The 19,990-nt window shown below is 35.1% G+C and overlaps 1 protein-coding gene across 1 annotated transcript in view; it reads right to left on the reverse strand.

Annotated features, from left to right (window-relative positions):
- Nucleotides 1–19,990, reverse strand: part of LOC143641284 (neuron navigator 3-like) — a 234,832-nt gene that overhangs the window by 141,982 nt on the left and 72,860 nt on the right. Inside the window, 2 exon segments of the mRNA XM_077108561.1 lie at nucleotides 547–655; nucleotides 17,253–17,368. Coding sequence (XP_076964676.1) covers nucleotides 547–655; nucleotides 17,253–17,368 — 225 coding nt within the window.

The raw sequence follows: 19,990 nt of genomic DNA on the forward strand, positions 1-19,990 counted from the left end.
ATTCTAAGCACCTCTGCAGATGTCAAAATATGGGAAGGGAAATTCATTTGCAGTTATTTTTTGTTTGTTTGTTTGTTCTTTTAAAGGAAATGTCATCATTACATTTTGGATAAAAACCAATTTGTTTCACTTTCCCAACAAATTCTAAGCTGAACCCACTGTAACCTTCTGAGACCTATCTTGAAAATTAATTGCAATCATGCTTGAATGATTTCTATCACTCCTCCCTAGGCCCATATTAAAGTTTCTGCCACTCTTCTCTGGGACAGGTATGAAAATCTTAGTTGTGATGGGGTAGTTGCAGCTGCTAATTCAGTTTGAACAGCAAATTATACAGAAGAGATGGATAAGGGGAAAAATCTCTGGGTATATGCTGAGAATTTTCAGTTCAAGGATTATTGCTAATTGATTATCATGTAAAATTCAAATGAGAAAATACTAAAAGATAAGTGAAACTTCTTCTGTATCATTATTAGAGAAATGAAGTGTTCGACTGTAATTGTTTTTTTCTCTATTGGCCCAAAGATTCACAGAATTGAGAAAAACCTGTGGCTTATTTGGGTCCCACGAAGACTAGACATAGTTTCTTCTAAATTCTGCCTCAAATCTGCAATGTTTTTAACTGTTCTCATTCTTCTTGCTTCAGGGTCTTCACCTGGAAGAGAAGAATGATAATAAATTCATGCAATTTACTGTTCTTAGGATAATTTGTACACATAGCCAGGCAATATAAGCCCTCTTCTTAAAAGTCAAAAGATAGTTAGGAAATTCCAAATAACTCTTATCATCTGAAAATTAGAATTCTTCTTTCTACAAATAAAATGTGAACAGGAACAAATGTAACCTCACAAGTAGTAACATTTAAGTGGAAAAAAACATTACAATAACACTTATAGTTCTATGACCCTAATCATTGCAAAAATAGTCACTCAGGAATACACTGTATGTCTCTATGGCTCAGGAGGTGGAGGCAGGAGGGTTGTGAGTTCAAAGTTAGCCTCAGCAAAGCAAGGTGCTAAGCAACTCGGTGAGACCATGTCTCTCTATAAAATACAAAATAGGGATGGGGATGTGGGGATGTGGCTCAGTGGTAGAGTGCCCCTGAGTTCAATCCTGGGTACCAAAAAAAAAAAAGAAAGAAAAGAAAAAAGAAAAAGAAAAGAAAGAAATACATTGTATGTGGCTTAATCTAAAATTGAATGATACAAAGGATTATTTGTATATTAATTGTCTCAATAATGACCTATACTTAGAATGGGTAGGGTAAACCTGCTCATGTAGCAAGTACACATTTAGATTTTAGAATACATAAGAGGCCTTTTCTCATAGAAGCTAAATAGCTTTCGTGAGTTTTTAATTTTATTAGACTCCTGGACCAAGATTCATAATATTGAATGTCTTTATTTTTAATTACTTCTCCACTTTCTATAGTTTACCAAAATCCACACTGGTGACACTAGAATTCAAGTAAAGTTCTTGAACCCCAAATGTCTGTCTAATGGATATGAGTCAAATCGCTCTGCGGGTATGGTCAAGGCTGGCCTGCACACAACCATATACGTCATTTCGCCATTAAGCCATTTTGTTTATGGCTATGAAATACTTTCCAGTAAAGCCTCCATTTGAAGCTCGTGGATCTAGATAAAAAGAAGAACATGAAAAGAAGAGAAAACACCGTGTTTCTTCTGTTCCATTGGGGTGGAGAGGGATGGGAACTTCTAGGCAGCTATTGGATCTGCTAACACTCTTCCTTAGCATTCAGGCCACACTTTTAAAAATATATAACAAATGTATCTACTGAACATCCATAATCACAGATTCGGTGAGGATTTCAGAGATGGTCCCATTTGACCTGTCAGCCACAGAACTCATTCATGTCTCATGGGTAGCTCAGCCACCAGCATCTGTCTAAAACTTTCATCATCAGAGGGGTGTCCACCTTTCCTTCCAGTAGTAGGCCAGTGTCACTGTGAAAACGTTAAAGGGGGACAAGCAATAATTTGTCTTCCTTTAACTTCCATCCAATAGGCCCAGGGGCTTTGAAGCTAAATAGACAAAATATATTATCTTTACATTGCAGCCACTGAAATCTGGGGAAAAAAAACCCTGCTAATTCCTTTATTATCTTTTTCAGCCAAACATCACTACTTTGCTCATTACTCCTCATCCTGGACGTTTGCCAAAAACAATCACCATTCTGCTGCCAGTCTATCAATCTGTTCCTTTTATTTTACAAATTATTTGAACAATTGAAACATGCTTTATAATAGCATTATTTCACACTTTGGAAGTACTAAATAACTTCAAGTAAAGATATTTTTCTTTCTTTCTTAATTTAATGAGAAAGTGTTTTCTTATTAATTTTTAACAATCTTATAGAGATAAAATACACATACAATTTGCACACTTAAAACATACAATTTGCTTGTTTTCATTATATATTTAAATATATAGAGCTATTACTATAGTTAATTTTGGGACATTTTCATCATTTCAATAACTAGTCTTTGGCTATCACCCACTCCAAGCCCTGTGAAACCACTAATATCTTTTCTTTTAAAAAAATCAAGTAAACATATTTTAAGGCATAAAAAATACATTTCAAGACCTCCCACACATGTCATAAACTTTTCTACATTAACTCAAGTCATGAAGCCTCTAATCCCATAGATGAACATTTATTTTAGAACTGAGAACTGTTGAAAACCCTAGAGATTCTGACTATATCCTCCCTGGAAATTCTTCTGCTTATCTTCTTAACATGATGCATTATATTTGAGAAATAGTTATCAATAAGTCTTTCACTTTCAAATAATCTGGTAGAACTTTGAAGGAAAAAAACAGAGGTTTTATAAGGAAATTTATAAAGAGTAGGAAATAAATATCATTATATACAAAGGGAAGGCAGGCACTACAAAGTGATTTATTCAAACTGGATCAAAAATAGTGAAGAAGCAGGTAAACTGGAGAAGTAAACCCATATACAATCTTTGATTTTAGGTGAAGGCAAGAAATGCAAACTCATTAAAGTCTAACAGTATTGAGAGGACTTGAATTGGAGGGAGGAGAAATATGTCACATGACAAGTGCTAGGTAACACCATCACATGCCACCCATCCCTTATTCCCTTCCCTCTGGGAGAACATCTACGAGATAATCAGGCTGCATCTCAAATGCTTGCATAATATTAAAGTTGATATTTGAATTTTTTCATTATCTTTTTAATGTTAATTTTTAGAACATTATAGTTTTTTCACTAAATACATTTTTTTTACATCTGCTCTATTTCTATTTAAATGTCTTTTTTCTAGTTAGCACCTTGCATATCTCCAGTTGAATTCACTGCTTGGCTATTTGGTGTCCCTTGTGTTCAGTAGCAGAGCCTCCCTCTCTCCTTTGATGTTTTCCATCATGACCTCCATTTATGACATTGCACCACTCATGATAATCAGACATGCAGTCCTTGTCCTCCCAACAATTACTGAGAGAACCATAATCATTGTCTTATTTATGTCATGTAAGATAATAACCAAAGCAAAATATATTATTGTAAATGTTTTTAGTGACCCACAAAAGGCCATATAAAAACTAAGTGCATTTACCAATTCCTTTAGGATTGATTGCTCAGTCTGAACTGTCCTATAAATTTGTATTCAAATGATGTATGTCTAGGAGATCTTGGGAGCAGGGAATGGAAAAGGCTGATTATGAAGGCACACATAAAATTAGATGTTTACTAAATACATAAAAGCAAAAACACTTACATGGAAGATTTATTTAGTCACAAAAATGTTGAATCTCTTCCCATTTGCATAATCTCAAAGTCAACTATTATTCCTGAAGGACACCTCTGATGTGTCAGACACCGTGGTAGGGATTTCCACCCATCTTCTAGAATGATACTTTCTGAAATCCACTTGAGTTTTTTTTACATTGGTGCAAAATGCTTTCTCATTGATTATAAGGGATTTTCCATGAGTGGAGCATAGAATAATAGGCTCAATTTGGTACTTTTGCATTATCAGTTAGTGGCAAACAGACCATTTAATTTGTGTAATTCTGCCCTTTTTAGGCTTTAATTATATACATTATAATTAACATTGCCAGCACTGCCATCTTTTAATAAAAATCAAATTATATAGGAATGAACCTGATTCAGAGAATTATAACCTGTACACTATTATATTACAAATGTTATTACTTAGAGCACAGTTGCCCGACTTAAAAATTTTGAAATATAACCCAAGTTTTATATATGATCCCAACAATGATTTGGATAAAAATTTTGAATTTAGTTGCATTATCCTGATGTTTCTGGGGAAAACAGAAAAATATGATTATCACTTTAAATATTCTCCTATGTGGTTATAGTATAGATCCGAGTCTGTCTAATTTATTCAAATACCCAAGAGAACAAAGTTGAACTCAAGGAGTCCTGCCTACAAACTAAGTTAGAAGAGGCCATTTTGAGTCATAAGCAGAACCTAGTCAAACACGTGGTAGAAAATCTGAAATTCCTGTGTTGTGACCTTGGATATATTTACCAAAATAAAGGGATTTAACTGGAATGCTTAATTATTTGAAAATATGATTATTCATGTCAAAGTTATTTGAATGAACTCTCCCCTATACTTTGTACTTGAATTTTTGAATATTGGCACCAGTTGGGGAGGGGCTGATAAGGAGAATAACCACATAAATACAATAAGCAGATGCTCTGTCAAAAACCATGACATTCAGACTTCTATTGAGAAGTTGCCCTCTGATGGTAATGATCCAAGTTATTTATGCACAAAAAGGTGAGTTTCTTACATACACCCACCCACAGCAGGCTGTAATTTAATGGAGCAACCAACAAATGCTGCCAAGGGGAATTGCACTCTGTTCATATTATTGAAAATACTTACACAAGAGGTACTTAGAACAAGATAAATGCAACTATTTTAAAAGCCAACGATGAATATTACCTGATGAACAGTTCTAGAGGATTTAAAAAAACAAGAAAGAAAGAAAGAAAAAAGATTCCCAAGGTTTAAGACTCCCTCTTGCCTTTGTACTGTACAGAGAGCTCTTTTATAGGAAACAGTTCATCACAGAAATCACACAATAGTGAAGAAGTAAATCTTGAGTGTCTGAGTACCTGGTACATTCAGATTCGGAAATCACCATTCAGACAACTGTGGAAACATTACTCCTTTAAAGCCAAACTGACATGAAAAATTGAGCTACATTTGCCTGTGCTGTCTCTCTATGCTTTCTTCTTCTAAAGCTGGTTCACTAAAGCAACCCAGATAATCTCATAAAACAGCTTGTAACAGGAGGGGCTGCAGGAAGAATCAAAATAAGTCTGTATTTAGCATCAGTTGCATGCATCAGAAACAAAGAGATCACTGGCCAGGTTTAATTCTTTTGCATATAAGGAGTCCTGTGTGAAGTCCTTTGTAAAAATACACATTGACATAAAATGTGGTGTGCTCCATACATAGATATTTTTGAAGAAAGGACTATAGAATGTAAATATATTTTGGCAGAACACTGAATTTAGAAATACCAAAATGTTCACATTTTAGTTGTTTGGATAAGTGGCAAAGTTGACTCTGAAAGTTTAATCATGAAGCTGAAGAATCACCTGGCATCTTCATAGCTAAAGATCATTCACAAGTTACTACTGAGCCTCATATCATCCAAAAGGCCTAGTTTGTAAAGTATGGAAACAGTTCATAGTTATCTGCATAGTTTAAGTAGTTATAATGAACACATGCATGAGCAGCTTTTGCCACACACACACACACACACACACACACACACACACACACACATAAATAAAAGGAAGTAGATATCCCTGCATCTCTGTCATGCTACTAGAATTTGGGGTGCTTGTCACTGAGGTTTAAAAAAGGGTCATCTATTCAGGTAACTTGGAGACAGCAGAAGAAACTTAACTACACAGTAAATATACCCAGGGGGCTGTACATTATTCATTCCATATGTGAGGTAAGGTCACCTTGAGGGAAGCTGAACAAATAGACTCCATTAATGACTAAGTAAAAAACACACCTGGAGTTTTAAAATGTTAACATTTATTTAGGGATATCTGGAATATACTGGACACCAGGCCAGTAATGCCCATGGCAGATGGCTGGTATTTACATTCTTCAATTAGACTTCACAATTGGTACTCACAGCTCAGCTTTACAAAAAAAAAAAAAAATCAAGATATAAGAAATTTTAAAGCTTAGGGAAGTGATCATATTTTTAAAAATCAGTCTGAAAAACTGAAGATCTGACTCATGCAAATGATTTTATAGGAAAAAATGAAATTTATTAAAATCCCATACACATATTTAGGAGCAAAGGAGACTTACCTAGTAAGTCAGTGTAAAGAGCCTGCTCCAGATCACCCAGCATTGTAAGGATCACATCCTCGTCCAGGTGAGCTGTCCCCTCCCGCAGGCAGCTTTCTCCTTCCTCTTCCGCCCAGCTTCTGCTCAGGCTGCTTGGCTTGGAGGACACATTTTCCTCTTCAGACCTACTATCTTCATCACTCTCGCCTTCCAAGCCACTTCTTGAAGGCCAGTCCTCTAAGTCCTCGCTGCACGACTGGCTGCCTCCTGTAGGCAGGAGGTTCCAGGCCCCTGAGCTGCTGCTGTGGTACAGGGACTGCACAGAGCGTGAGAGAAACCTGGACAGTGAGCGCCTCTCCACATAGCTGGATTCTCTCTGGCTTGCCTTTGCAGCATTGCCAAACCAGTTGAAAATGCGCACAGTGGGTCTCCTCTCCCCCTCACTGGTGAGGGAGAGATTGGTCAGAGACTTCTGTTTCTGAAGGCAAGCTCCCTTTCTCCTTTCTTCTTTGCTCCGAAACACAGAGAGTTCAGCAGGCCGCTGCATGATTCTTCTAGTTTCTTCTTCCTTTCAACTGGACTGCATATTGTCTTTTTACACTAGAATAGCAACTAGCCCTTTTGGTTTTAATTAACATATGCACTTCAATAAAATCTCAGGCTCAAACATTCACCGAAGATTCTGGCAGTATGTAACATATAAATATTTGCCCATAATTGAGCTTGTCACATCATTTCACTGATCAGCAATACTTACAAACATTTTGCTTAAATATATCTGAAGCAGAAAAGAGTTCATCAAAGACTCTGCTCCAGCTGAAAAGTAGCCCAGGAAGCCAACTACGTTTTCCAGTCTTCATCCAATCACATGTCTCAGCAGGATGCTGGGTCCACATTTCCCTGGATTGCTTCTCTGTTCCGATATGCGAGGTAGTGAAGCACGAATGAAGCCTCTTGCTTTTTCTTTTTTTTTTCCCTCCTGCGTCTCACCAGCCCTTAACCCGATCTGGGTCCACAACCCTTTACTAATGAGCTGACACAGAGCAGCAAGTACAACCTCCGCATCGGAGCCCAGTAAGAGCAGAAATTAAGCACTGAAGCCCAGCCCTGCATGAGCCTCTTGCATTTTAGTATTCCACCTGCATTCTCAGATCTATGGCTCTTCATTGCTGCTGCAGTGGATGCTGCTGGCTGCCATGGCAGCAAACATGCTGCTAAATTAAAACAGAGGCACGGAAGCAGCTGTCCAGCCCAGAATGCCACAGGTTTCAAAGCCAAGCCTGAACGAGATGCTATACTATTAACCCTCTGCACATTTAAATGACTCTCAGCCCCCAGCCTCAGACATGAACACACACGCGTTCACACACACTACACACACTCCCCGATGCTGAGAATGACAGACTAATTCTCTGTAGCTGCAGGCAGCTGAAGCAGGCAGATCTGCCTTCTGAATGTTGGGAGTTGTGCTTTTACAGCACAAATCAAAATCAGGAGTGTAAAGGACCTAAAAAACGGAGCATGCCTCTACCCGCCAATGCTTTAAAGAGAAAGACTATGCCTCATCTTTTAAATGACAACTTCAAGGGATTTTTATTCCGAAGCTATTTCGTAAAATCTTGGTGTGACAATAAAAATCAAGATTTCTTCTTTCTGCAAAGCAATAGGAAAATGAAACTCAAAAGGGTTTCCTCCAATATTTCCACTCAAAGCATACTATTGGAAGTATATGATCAAGTGTATAGAATATAGTGATATGATAAAAAATACAAAATGCATATTATGTCTTTTGAAATTGAGAATTTTCATGTGTATTATATAAGCCTATCACTGCATAATAAGTGCTTAATTTTTTACATTTTGATAAAACATAAACCTAGAAGATAAATTCCTTATATTTATTTTGTATTTGACTTGGATGTCACCATGATGAAGTTCTGATTTTAGGAAAACTTTCAAAAACAAATATATCAGGCGGGGAAATTGAAAGGGAAGGAGAGGTACTAGGGTCTGTATTAGAACAAGATATATTCCATGCTTGTATAATATATCAAAATGGATTCTACTATCATGTATGACTAAAACAACCAATTAAAATATATATCTATTGGGCTGGGGTTGTAGCTCAGTGGAGAACACTGCCTAACATGTGTGAGGCACTGGGTTCAATCCTTAGCATCACATAAAAATAAAAAAATAAAATAAAGACGTACTGTCAATCTGTAACTACAAAAATTATTAAAAAACACAAAATATATGGTACAAAATATATGATGTGTACCGTTAAGAGTATTAAAGAAAAACTTTTGGAAATTTTCTACTCACAAATATCCTTTATGAAAAGGGGAAAGTGGAAAATCCAAAGAAATATAAACTGAATCATTCAAATTGATACATAAATCCTTATATGTTCAAAACTAATGTAGGAAAATTGATGTGTGATTTTCCACCTTCTATTTCTAATCACAACTAGGGGAAATGCCTGACCTCCTAACTCTGAATTAGCATTATAATGTGTAATTCCTATACTTTTAAGCATGATGACTGACTTTGCTCCATTTGTCCCTACTCAAGGTAGAGAATACTTAGATCTGTTTTACAGACACATAAAAGGAATCAAATGGAAAAAACAGCTATTAATTGTAACAAAATCTGGAAATAAATAAACCTGTGAATTGTGAATGCTGATTCTCAATTTTTCACTATTTTAAAATTATATTTATCTACTATGTGCTCAAATAAAATGAATACAAATGACATATCTTTGAAACTGATAATTGAGGTTTCTAAAAAAAATAATTTTATTAAAACATTACAAGGACTGAATGCCACTGCTCTTGGGTTTCCTAAACAAAATATATTTTTTTTCTTCATTTCAAATTATTGTGACCCATTGAATTTTCAAGTTATGACACTATAGTGAAATTTATTGAAGCTATACAACTTCATTTGCTTGACATGTATTATACTGGTCTATGATATTGTGCCCCAAAACCTTACAGATTCACATAAAAGGGAGTCTTCATACTTTAGATGTCAAAAGAGTTGCCTAAGAATGAAAAAAAAATTGTTGCCTATAAATGAAATCAATTTCCCATTCCTTGTGCAATAGTGCTTACCTACCAATCTGCTTACACAAGTTGTTCTCACATTTAAGTGTTCAAAACCACTTTAAGGTGTATTAAAACACAGTTTCCTGGCTCCAGCCCCACAACTGTTCAGTCAGTAGTCTGAGGTCCTGAAATTGCATTTCTAACATATCCCCAGGTTCTGCTGGCTCTGGGACCCCAGTTTAAGAACTACTAGATTGGAAATAGTACCTGGGGCAATTCTGCTTCTTAAGGGATATTTGATAATATTGGAGACATCTTTGATACTTGGAGAGTGTGGTGGGAGACATCTAAGGGGTACAGGCCAATGACATTGCTAAACATCCTACAATGACAGGTCAGAGCACCACAATAAAAAATTGGGCAGTGTATAATATCAATAGTGTCAAGGTTGAGAAATCCTGGTTTAGAGTACCTGTCAAAAACAATAATGTACTTCATCTGAGGCCACTCTTTATTACTTTCAGCTCTTGTTCAAGTACTCTTTCTTCTAAGAGCCATGCTAAAGGGGCAACCCCAGTGTGGAATGTGTTGATCTCATGACAGAGAAAAGGAGAAGTGACAGAGGGAGAGAAAGGCTCTTAGAGCTTCTGCTCAGGAATGGCCCACACCACTTGTCTACTCACATTTCATTTATCAAATCAAATCACATGGTCCTTCCTGATCCAATGGGGTGGGAAATATAACCCTCTTGTAGGAGTGAGCCCAGGAATGGGTGGGCTAAGTTCAACAGAAATATAAGAGGAAGACGGCAAAGAAGAACCTAACAGAGAAAATATCAAAAGGGGATTTGTGTTTGTTTAAAGATATTATTATTAACTTGTAGCTATAGCAGTTTTTCCCCTGAAACTACATCAGTCCATAGGTTTACCTTGAACCAATAGTAGGGAACCCACTTATTGCTTCCCTAGAGATATCTATCCCTCTTGTCTTAAATGGACATTCATACATGGGCATGTTTATACTAATTTGGATTCACACATATAAATACATGTTATGCAAGGTAGAGAAGGAAATAAATACACACAATAAAAAAAATGTGAATTCATTTGATTTTGCCAAGACCTAAAATAAAAGTACAGCTACTATTATATTCTGAAAAAGAATTATTTTCAGTTCTTCAGTAAATAAAATTATAATGTGTCTGTTTAAGTAAAAGATATAAACTGATTTGAATTACCTGAGCTTGATCTTCTTGATCTTTATAAACATTCAAGAAAAAAAGGCAATTTTAGTTATCATTTACAAAGGTCTTAAATGCCAGATATCCCCCTTTACTTGATTCAAAGTCTAGTAACTTAGAAAAATATATACAATCTTTACATTATCCTTCAGTTCAACCTAAATGCTTACTTCCAAGACCATTCCCTGAATTTATCCAATAATTTTAATATCATTTAAAAATGACATTCCAGTTTTATTGGCATTAAGTCAATATGACATCTATCAACATTTTTCAGTTGAATATAAATTCCAGATAAAGGTTAAACAATAGGTTAAATAGGTGTCTTAGCCTTATGCGAAAAAAGAAGAAGAAGAAGAAGAAGAAGAAGAAGAAAAGGCAAGTGTGAAGCTATGCAGAAATGAAAATTAAAATATTTCTTGAATTGAAATGAAAATTTAGGCTCATTTTATATTTGGCAGGATCTCCTGGCACTTGATGAAAGGGATGGCCTCAGAGGACAAATTGTTTTTGTTAATGAATGTGAGAATAAAATCCAAGCCAAAGCAGTAAAATCTATACCATCAATTCAGCCAGTCTTGTAATATCAAGGTTGTGACATGAATCTTAGAGGACAGATGGGCTGGAAGCAATGAGCTCATTTGTTCATTGCTGCAAATTATATAATACATAATAATAATTATTGGAACCAGCATCACCAAATTAGGCAAACATCATAAGTCTTCTCCAAAAAAATATGATAAACAAAATGAAATTTGAGTGATGCACTTAAAGAGTTTGGAGAGACATTCTTGAAGACTTATAAAGATCTCCCAATTGCCAGTCATGTCACTCGTTTCTGATGGTTATCTTCACACCATGATTTAATTACATTTTGAACTTTCACTGCCATTTAATGATAAAGATAATGTTTTCATAACTTCAAGTGAGCTATTACATTGATGAAATTTTCAACAACTATACTTCCTACCTAACAGTGAATCTATCCCTCCAACAAATCTACATTGCAGTCTGAACTAAGTTTGCTCCTTAACAGTATTTCAAATCTGTGCATGTCTTGTATCTTGTACCTCATGAAATAGGGGTGTTTATCACATTTGTTTAACCACAAAAAGGAATTTTTCCTGAGTAACATATCTAAAAATTTCAGAGAAGGAGAGTTTCAGATATGTATTATTCAGGGGCTCAGATATTTCTTACAATGACCTCAGGTTCATTTTCTGCTGCTTTAGGTTCTATTTTCTCTGTTTGCTTTATTTGAGGGTATATGTAACTGCCAGCAGGACCCAACTTACTTTTTTTTTATTAGCTTCTGATCTCATGGAAAAAATAGAACCTCTCTTCCAGAGCAGTCTAAGGAAAAGATCTGAGATTGAGCCTCATTTGCTATGACTGAACTAGATCAGGTCATAAATCCACTCCTGAAACTGTCACTCTGGTCAAGGAGGAGTTGTTCTGATTGACTCTACTTGGGTTAATTTTAGTTGGCCACATGAATACAGAATGATCCCCAAGGAAAATCAAGATGGTTTTGTTATCAGAAGATGAAGCAATGGATATGCATCAGAAAAGCTGCACCAGGACTTCAAGGTAGATTACTTTGTGGTTAAACTATAGATCCCCTAACTCACCTGTATATCTTCTGAGGTGCTGTACCTTATTTTAGATTTTTATTTTTGTATTATTTTCAGGATCCCTCATGTTATATAGGCTTCAAAAATTCACAAAACCTGAAACATACTCTGCCAAGACTAACTCTATCAGAGTTCTAGATCATAAACACCACTTCACTTAGGATGCAGGACAGAATTATTCCCACTGATGTCTCCACAGTAACCATTGGAAATAAAAATCCAACTATAGTAGTGGCACTGAAACTTGGGGATATGGGATATTCAAGTGGAGAGTTTGTATAAGGAGCTGGATATTTGCATCCAAAACACAGGGGAGAGAATTAGAGAGAAACATTTTTGAGCCATCCATACATGGATGAGATTTAAGACCATGATATAGTATTAAATCACCAATGAAGCATGTACAGATAGAGGAATCCAGAGACAGATACCTGGGTCACTGCAGTGACTACAAAATCAGGGAGAAAAAGAATAGCTACAAAATAAGACCAAGGAGGACTAAAAAGTGAGTGTGAGGAACACCAAGGAAATGCGGTCTTAGAAATGAAGAAAGAAACTTTTACGGAGGAGGTCAAATGGGTGGTGAGAGGTTATGCTTGTCAGCTTTTTTGTGACTGTGACCAAAAGACCTGACAAGAACAACTTAGAGGTGGAAAAGTTTATTTTGGGCTCACAGTTTTAGGGGTTCAGTTCAGGGTCAGCTGACTCCATGGCTCTGTTCCCAAGGTAAGGCATACCATCATGGGAGAGGAGCCTGATAGCCAGGAACCAGGAAACAAGTGAGAAGTCTAAGACAAAATAAATTACACCCCCTGTGACCTACTTCCTTCAGCCACACACCCCACCTGCCTACAGTTACCACTCAGCAAACCATTCAAATTATTAATCCAACAAATGGATTAATCCACTGATGATGCCACAGTTTGGTATTAAATCACCAAATTCTCTTCATTGCCTAGAAGTTAAATATCTCAATGTTGCAGTACTGGGGACTGTTTCCAAAACATGAGCTTAGGGGTGGGGCATATTTCTATATCCAAACCATAATAGAGGTGAAATAAGATGAGGACTGATGTGATCCTTGGATTTGGCCATGTTGACACTATTGTAAACTTCAATTAAGAGTAGTTTCAGTGGAGACATGGGGCTACAGGTCTAACTGGAATAGGGTTATGAGACAATAAGAGAGGAATTAAAGACTGTTTGAAGGCCTCCTTTTGTTAGAGTGTGATATAAAGAAGACACATATTAGAACAGTATTTAAAGCATGAATTGGGCTCAAGAGAAGTTGTTTTTAAAAACATTAAGATTGGGGATATATTAATATCTCTTTAGCTAAGGAGAATAATTTTATGGAGAGAGATATTAAAGAGTGGAAGAGAGCATAATCCAAGTACAGGCTGAGTATATTAGATACTAAGTGGGTTTAATTGCTATAAATGGGTAGATGTGTTGGCAAGGGTTGGTGAACTTCCTTTCTCTGTGCTTTTATTTTTTCAGTGAAAAATACATCAAAATTTTCAGTTTAAAGAATGGATAGGATAGGTGAAATTATAGGTTTGAGAAGGAAAGGTTAAAAATAGTCACTTAGAAATTTAAGAGAAAACCCAGAGATATATCAAATGATTGCTAAAAAAACATTACATATTCACTGAAGCTTTGAGATTAACAATATTGAGTGAGTGACATCAACCTGTATGTATTTTTCTCCTGGTTCATTCACTGTTGGTTGGTAAAGAGTGGAGAGTTGAATATAAACTGGTCTGTGATTTCAGTGAATGAGGATGATGAAGTGAGAAAGGAACAAGGGAGTTGAGGGAATTTATATCACAGGAATATATATTTCAGTTATCATAAGAATTTAACTGATTAGGGAGGGAAGAAAGAATAAGCAGTTTGGTGAGGGAAAGTAAAATGTGAGAGGACCTGTGAACTGGAAATCCTTGAGAAATCATGGGTAGGGTGAGGGAACAAAATAAATAGCATTGAAAAAACAGGAGGCTATAATCAACAATAGTGAGATGCATGAAAATGAGGTTATAGATAAGTTTATTTTCTGATGCCTAGATGTAGGATCTGATCATGAGGATAAATATCTCAGGAGGGATTTCAAGTCAAGATTACTAGAAGAGAGGCTAGGGTGTTAAAAGGTCCATCTATGCAAATATTAAAGTCACTAAAAATTAAAAGGGGCATATAACTGAGAGAGTAATAGTACCTACCAACTAAAATTTAAAAATGAGAAAGATATGCCATACCATCTCTATCATAATCATCCTCTCATTGTCTACTGGGTATATCCTCATCTACATTTCTTCAATTAGCACCCCTAATCTGAAAACTCAAAACATGAAATGCTCCAAAACCTGAAACATTTTGAGCACTGACAACACATTTCAAGTGTAAAGTTCCATGCCTGATCTCATGTGATGGGTCACAGTCAAAATGGGTACAAAGACACAGATAGGAGGAATAAGTTCTATCATGCTGTTACACAGGAAGGTGATTGTATTTAGCAATATTGTATTATATAAATCAAAATAGTTAGAAGAGTGGATTTTGAATGTTTTTATCACAAAGAAACTATAAATGTTTGAGATGATGGGTAATCTAAACATCTTGAGCTGATCATTACACAATGCATATCCTTATAACCCATATATATATATATATATATATATATATATATATATATATATATATATATATATATATAATTATTATCTGTCAATTGAAAATAACTTAAAAACACAGGTATACTTATAATATTAATATATTAAATTACCTTCAGGCTGTGTGTGTATGCATATATGAATTTAGTAAATTTCATGCTAAGACATGGATCCCACCCCAATATTTCTTATTATATATGTACACATATTCCAAAATCTGAGCCTATCTGAAATCTGAAACAGCTCTTGTCCCAGCATTTTGGATAATGAATATTCACCTATACTCAATTTATAACCTACTAACCATGAACACATACCATCTTTCTTTCACAATATCTAATGTTTGCATTGACAGATGTTGTTATCATTCGCTTACAGGCTACACTTAAAACAGATAACAGTTAGAATGACACAATCAGATAAGACTCATTGTAACATTTATTTTCTATTTTCGTCCCTTCTTCAAATCTTTGATTCTATATAAAAAATTCATTCTTACTGCAAACTATTATTTCTTCAATTAAATCCATTAAATTGTTATATTATATTGAAGTCTAATTTATATTTCACCCTCAAGTATTCCATTAAAAACCTCAGAACATTAACTGGCAATATTAACTGGAAATATGAAAAAATGATTAAATGCTAGACAGAATGATATACTGTAGAAAAAAAATTTAATATGGATTATTCCAGCTGTGCTACTCAGTGATATATTAATTTCAGAAAATAGTGTTCTTTTGTGAAATTCACAATTATAATTAAATTCCTATTAAGTTTATTTTTGCCCACAGATTTGAGCTGTAGTACTTCATAGGCATATTTAAGATATTAATGTATAAATTAATATTGGAATTATAGTGTCTTCCTGTCATCTTAGGTTTATAAGATATCTGGCTACAGTACAGAAACACAGCATTGTTCTGACTACAGTATTACCTGGAGCTAAGAGAAAGCCAACACTTCCCTTGAGCATTTGAAAAACCCATAAATAACATCTTCATATATATATCTTCGCATTATAATTTCTACCCTTCCCTATACAGGCCCTTTGTTCTGTTCTCAATTTGAAACCTCTGATGCCTAATGATGATTATAAAAGGTACCCTGGGGATGTTCTGCCATTGTCAATATTTACAAGCAGATATTGCAGTAACATCTAATGTTTGTCAAATTGTGTTTCATGATTACCAAAGTGCAGAACTTTCTGAATCATTCAAATTGTGATGTAGCTTCTTTCATGAGCTTCACAGCAATATATTGAGTGCATGTAGTTTTACAGTAATTTTTCAATTGAAATAGTTCATTTAGTTTTTTTTTTCCTTTGGATTTATCTGTGAATACATGAAGGCTGAGAAAGAGACTTTTTGAAAGAGCAGATATATGTCTACTGCCATGCATTCTTTCATTTAGGAACAGATAAAATCTTCATAAATCCTCTCATACCCTAGGAAAAACATATTTTGATAAGAAGTAACCTAGTTACTCATGAATATAGATTACATATAACAAAATTACTCCAAAGGTTTTCCATATACTCCTAGGATCACTTGAATCCTGGGAAAAAATGTTGGGTTAAAGCTGATAATTCTATTTTATATATACTCAAGAAATTTGAATAATCTGAGGCATATGTTTTTGTTTTGTTTTTTGATACTGTGGATTAAACTCTGGGGTACTTTGCTACTAAGCTACATCCCTACTCTCTTTCGCTTTTTATTTAAGACAGGTCTTGCTAAGGTGTCCAGGCTGACCTTGAACTTGTGATCATCCTGCCTCAGCCTCTCAAGTCACTGGGACTATAGGGATGCACCCAGGTGTGAATTTTGTTTTTCATATGTTATCTACATATAATAAAATATTTCCCTCATTAGAGTTTTTCTCAAGATGTATATTTAGAATCTCCAAGTACAAATATTCCAAATTGAATAATATGGAAGACAGAGCAGGGTTGGATTAGTCAAAAAATTTACATTGACAATAGATCTTTAGAATATTTTCAATTTCCAAATATATCCAAGCTGTCTTATTAACAACAGAAGGTTCACCGGGTTTCTCTGATTATATTCAACTTGACTGAGGGGAAAAATAACTTAGAGCATCAGCTTCTGAAAGCAGAACCACTTTTTTTTCAGAGCAACAAAAAGATCATCCTAGACAGAAGAGCCAATCATCTAAGAATCTCTGAAACATGAGATTCATAGAGTTTATTTTTGCAAAAGTATAGCATAAATATGACTTAATACAAAGACTTACAGGGAGATTACCAAATTCCAAGGTTAGAACTACCCATAAATCAGGTCACTTACCAGATATCTCCTCTAGGCACTGCTTAGCAGTCTTACTATACAAGGAGTCCATCTTTGTAGGACTGGTACAGGAATCAGCAGATGGTGAAGAGGTACCTTCATTTTCTGAATGTGCTCTGAAATTAACCAAGACAGAAACAAACAGCAACTGTAGTCACAGTGACTCATCAAAGTGGAAGTTCTCCAGCACACAAGAAGAAATCAATTTATTATAAGTTTCCATCAAGGTAAGACAGACTCGCTTATGGTGAGATATTCCAGGGCTATCTATCTGTAGGAGAATTTTTCAACTTTTCACATACAACTAAACCAGGAATGAGGTGTTATATCAGCTTTTCTAAATTTGAAAGGTTTTAACCAACCACCAAGAGTTAATTACATTTATCGGGTAAAATACTTGGAGAGAGACAATTTTTTTGTCTATTTTATAGGAAATCAGGCCACATTATGTTTTATGAGAATAATAAAAGCATTGAAACAACACCTAAACTTTTTTTCCCCCAAGAAAATCCTACAACATATATCCCCAAATACAAAGGATGAATAAAAATGAAGAAGTCGTTGTGGCTACAAATATTATAAGGACTCAATTTCCAAAGATTTCAGAAGACTTAAAGTAAATCAGAAAAAAATTTCTCTTTCTTAGATCTTCTATTAGGCGTTTTCTATCTACATGCACCTGCATAGTGTGTGTTTATGTGTGTGGCTAACTTGTAAAGGTAGGTCTGATCAAATGGAAAGCACTCAACAGAGGGACAGTAGAACTTCTGATATTCTAAATTTACTTCTTGCAATCTTTTCCTGTTAAATGCAGGCAAACGTTCTAAGAAACTCTTCTTGATGTAGCTTCAAAAATCTACATATATTTGATCTCAACCACCACATCTTTAAAAAATTCAGAGCGTGAAGTTCTAAGACACAGAAGGAGGCAAGACAACACAGCACTACATGCTGCATGGTGTGCTTTATAGACATCTGCTTACTCACAGTATTACTTCTAGCACAAGGTCTGGACCATGATAAGTTATTGATGAATATTTATAACTTTAAAGATTTATAAAAATACTTTTATGTGAAAAAGTATCTTCTTAATAAATTTTAATAAATATGTTGCTTTTATTCTAAATCTTGGTTTTGAGAGGGAAAACCCCCACAAATTGTAATCATTGATATCAGAAATAGTTCATATTTAACTGACAGATGAAGAGCCTGAAATTTTCATGAAGATTTTAAGACATCATAGTAAACAAAATGCTATAAGGATGGATAGATGTATCTGAGATGATACACAAAAGAATGACAGACCAAGAATTCCTATACACAGCTATGCCTTGACCTGCAATAATTTCTGGCAGACTATTCATATTTATTTGGTTTAAAACTGAATATAATAAGCATAACAAATTTAAGTCAGAAGTTACAATATTCAAGCAACAGGACATACCATTAAGGCCAGCAAAGATCTCAGTGTTGTTAAATTCAACAAATATTTTTGGTCTTTTCCTTTCTTGATATCTTGGTAGTATTTCAAGAAGCAGACTACTTGGCTCTTTAAGAGACTATCCTACCTTGACTTCTATGCCAGCATCCTTCACTTTGTTTCCCATTCTCTGGAGACTATATTTTTCCTTATTTATTCTCCCTTAGTGCTCTCTGAACTTACACTTTTCCAGTATTTTATACACTTGTAATATTAAATTAATATAATTGGCTACTGTTTATCTCTCAAATTAAGATTTTCTTCGCTATGTTTAGGCTTTCCATTGCACTTGAAAGTCTAGCCCCATGTCTACGATAGAAGTAGCTCTCAACAAATATTGATAAATGAGTGAAAAAACCATATCAGTAGTGACAGTAAAACAGTATCATTGGAGGATGAAGAATAGAGAAGGAAAAGTTGCACAATGGTGTGTGCATGTGGGGTTTAAAACTTGGCCCTATCCCCTCTTGTTGGGGTTGTAAATTTGCAGAACAACTATGGAAGCAAGTATGGGGGTTCCTCTGAAGACTGGGCATGAAATCACCACATGATCCAGCTATACTACCCCTCATTTTTATCCTAAAAGATTAAAGTTATCCTACTATAGTGATATAGACATACCCATATTTATAGCAGCACAATTCGCAATAGCCAAACTATGGACCAGGGTAAGTGTCCAATGAACAATAAATGGATAAAGAAAATGGGATATATATACACAGTGAGTTTTATTCCACCATAAAGAAAACTGAAATTATGTCATCTGCAGGAAAATGAATGGAGCTTGAGAACATTGTATTAAGTGAAGTAAGCCAAATTCAGGAGGTCAAGAGTCATATTTTTTTATTCATATATGTTGAAGATGGAGAGGAAAAAAGTAAAGAAAGTTTGGGGAGTGTGTCTCATGAAAATAAAAGGGGAGATGCGTAGTACAGAGGAAAGGGACCAAGAAGTGGAAGGAGGGGAGGAAAAGGAGGAGTGCTGGGAAGTAATATTGATCGAGTTATACTGTTATATTGAATACAGGTACAAGGATGCAGCACAGACCCCACTATTATGTATGACTATAATGCACTAATAAAAAATGTGGGGAAAAAACAAGCTTGATGCTATCACTAAAGAGTTATTAATTCATATGATCTTGGCAAGTTACTTAGCTGCTCTGAGCTTTAATTTGTTCACCTATAGAAATAGAGAAGTGCAAAAAAAAAAATAGAGAAGTGCAAAGCCTTGAAAAATAATGGTGAAGTCAAATGTT

The sequence above is a fragment of the Callospermophilus lateralis genome, unplaced genomic scaffold (genome assembly GCF_048772815.1).
Source record: "Callospermophilus lateralis isolate mCalLat2 unplaced genomic scaffold, mCalLat2.hap1 Scaffold_94, whole genome shotgun sequence".
Lineage (NCBI taxonomy): Eukaryota > Metazoa > Chordata > Mammalia > Rodentia > Sciuridae > Callospermophilus > Callospermophilus lateralis.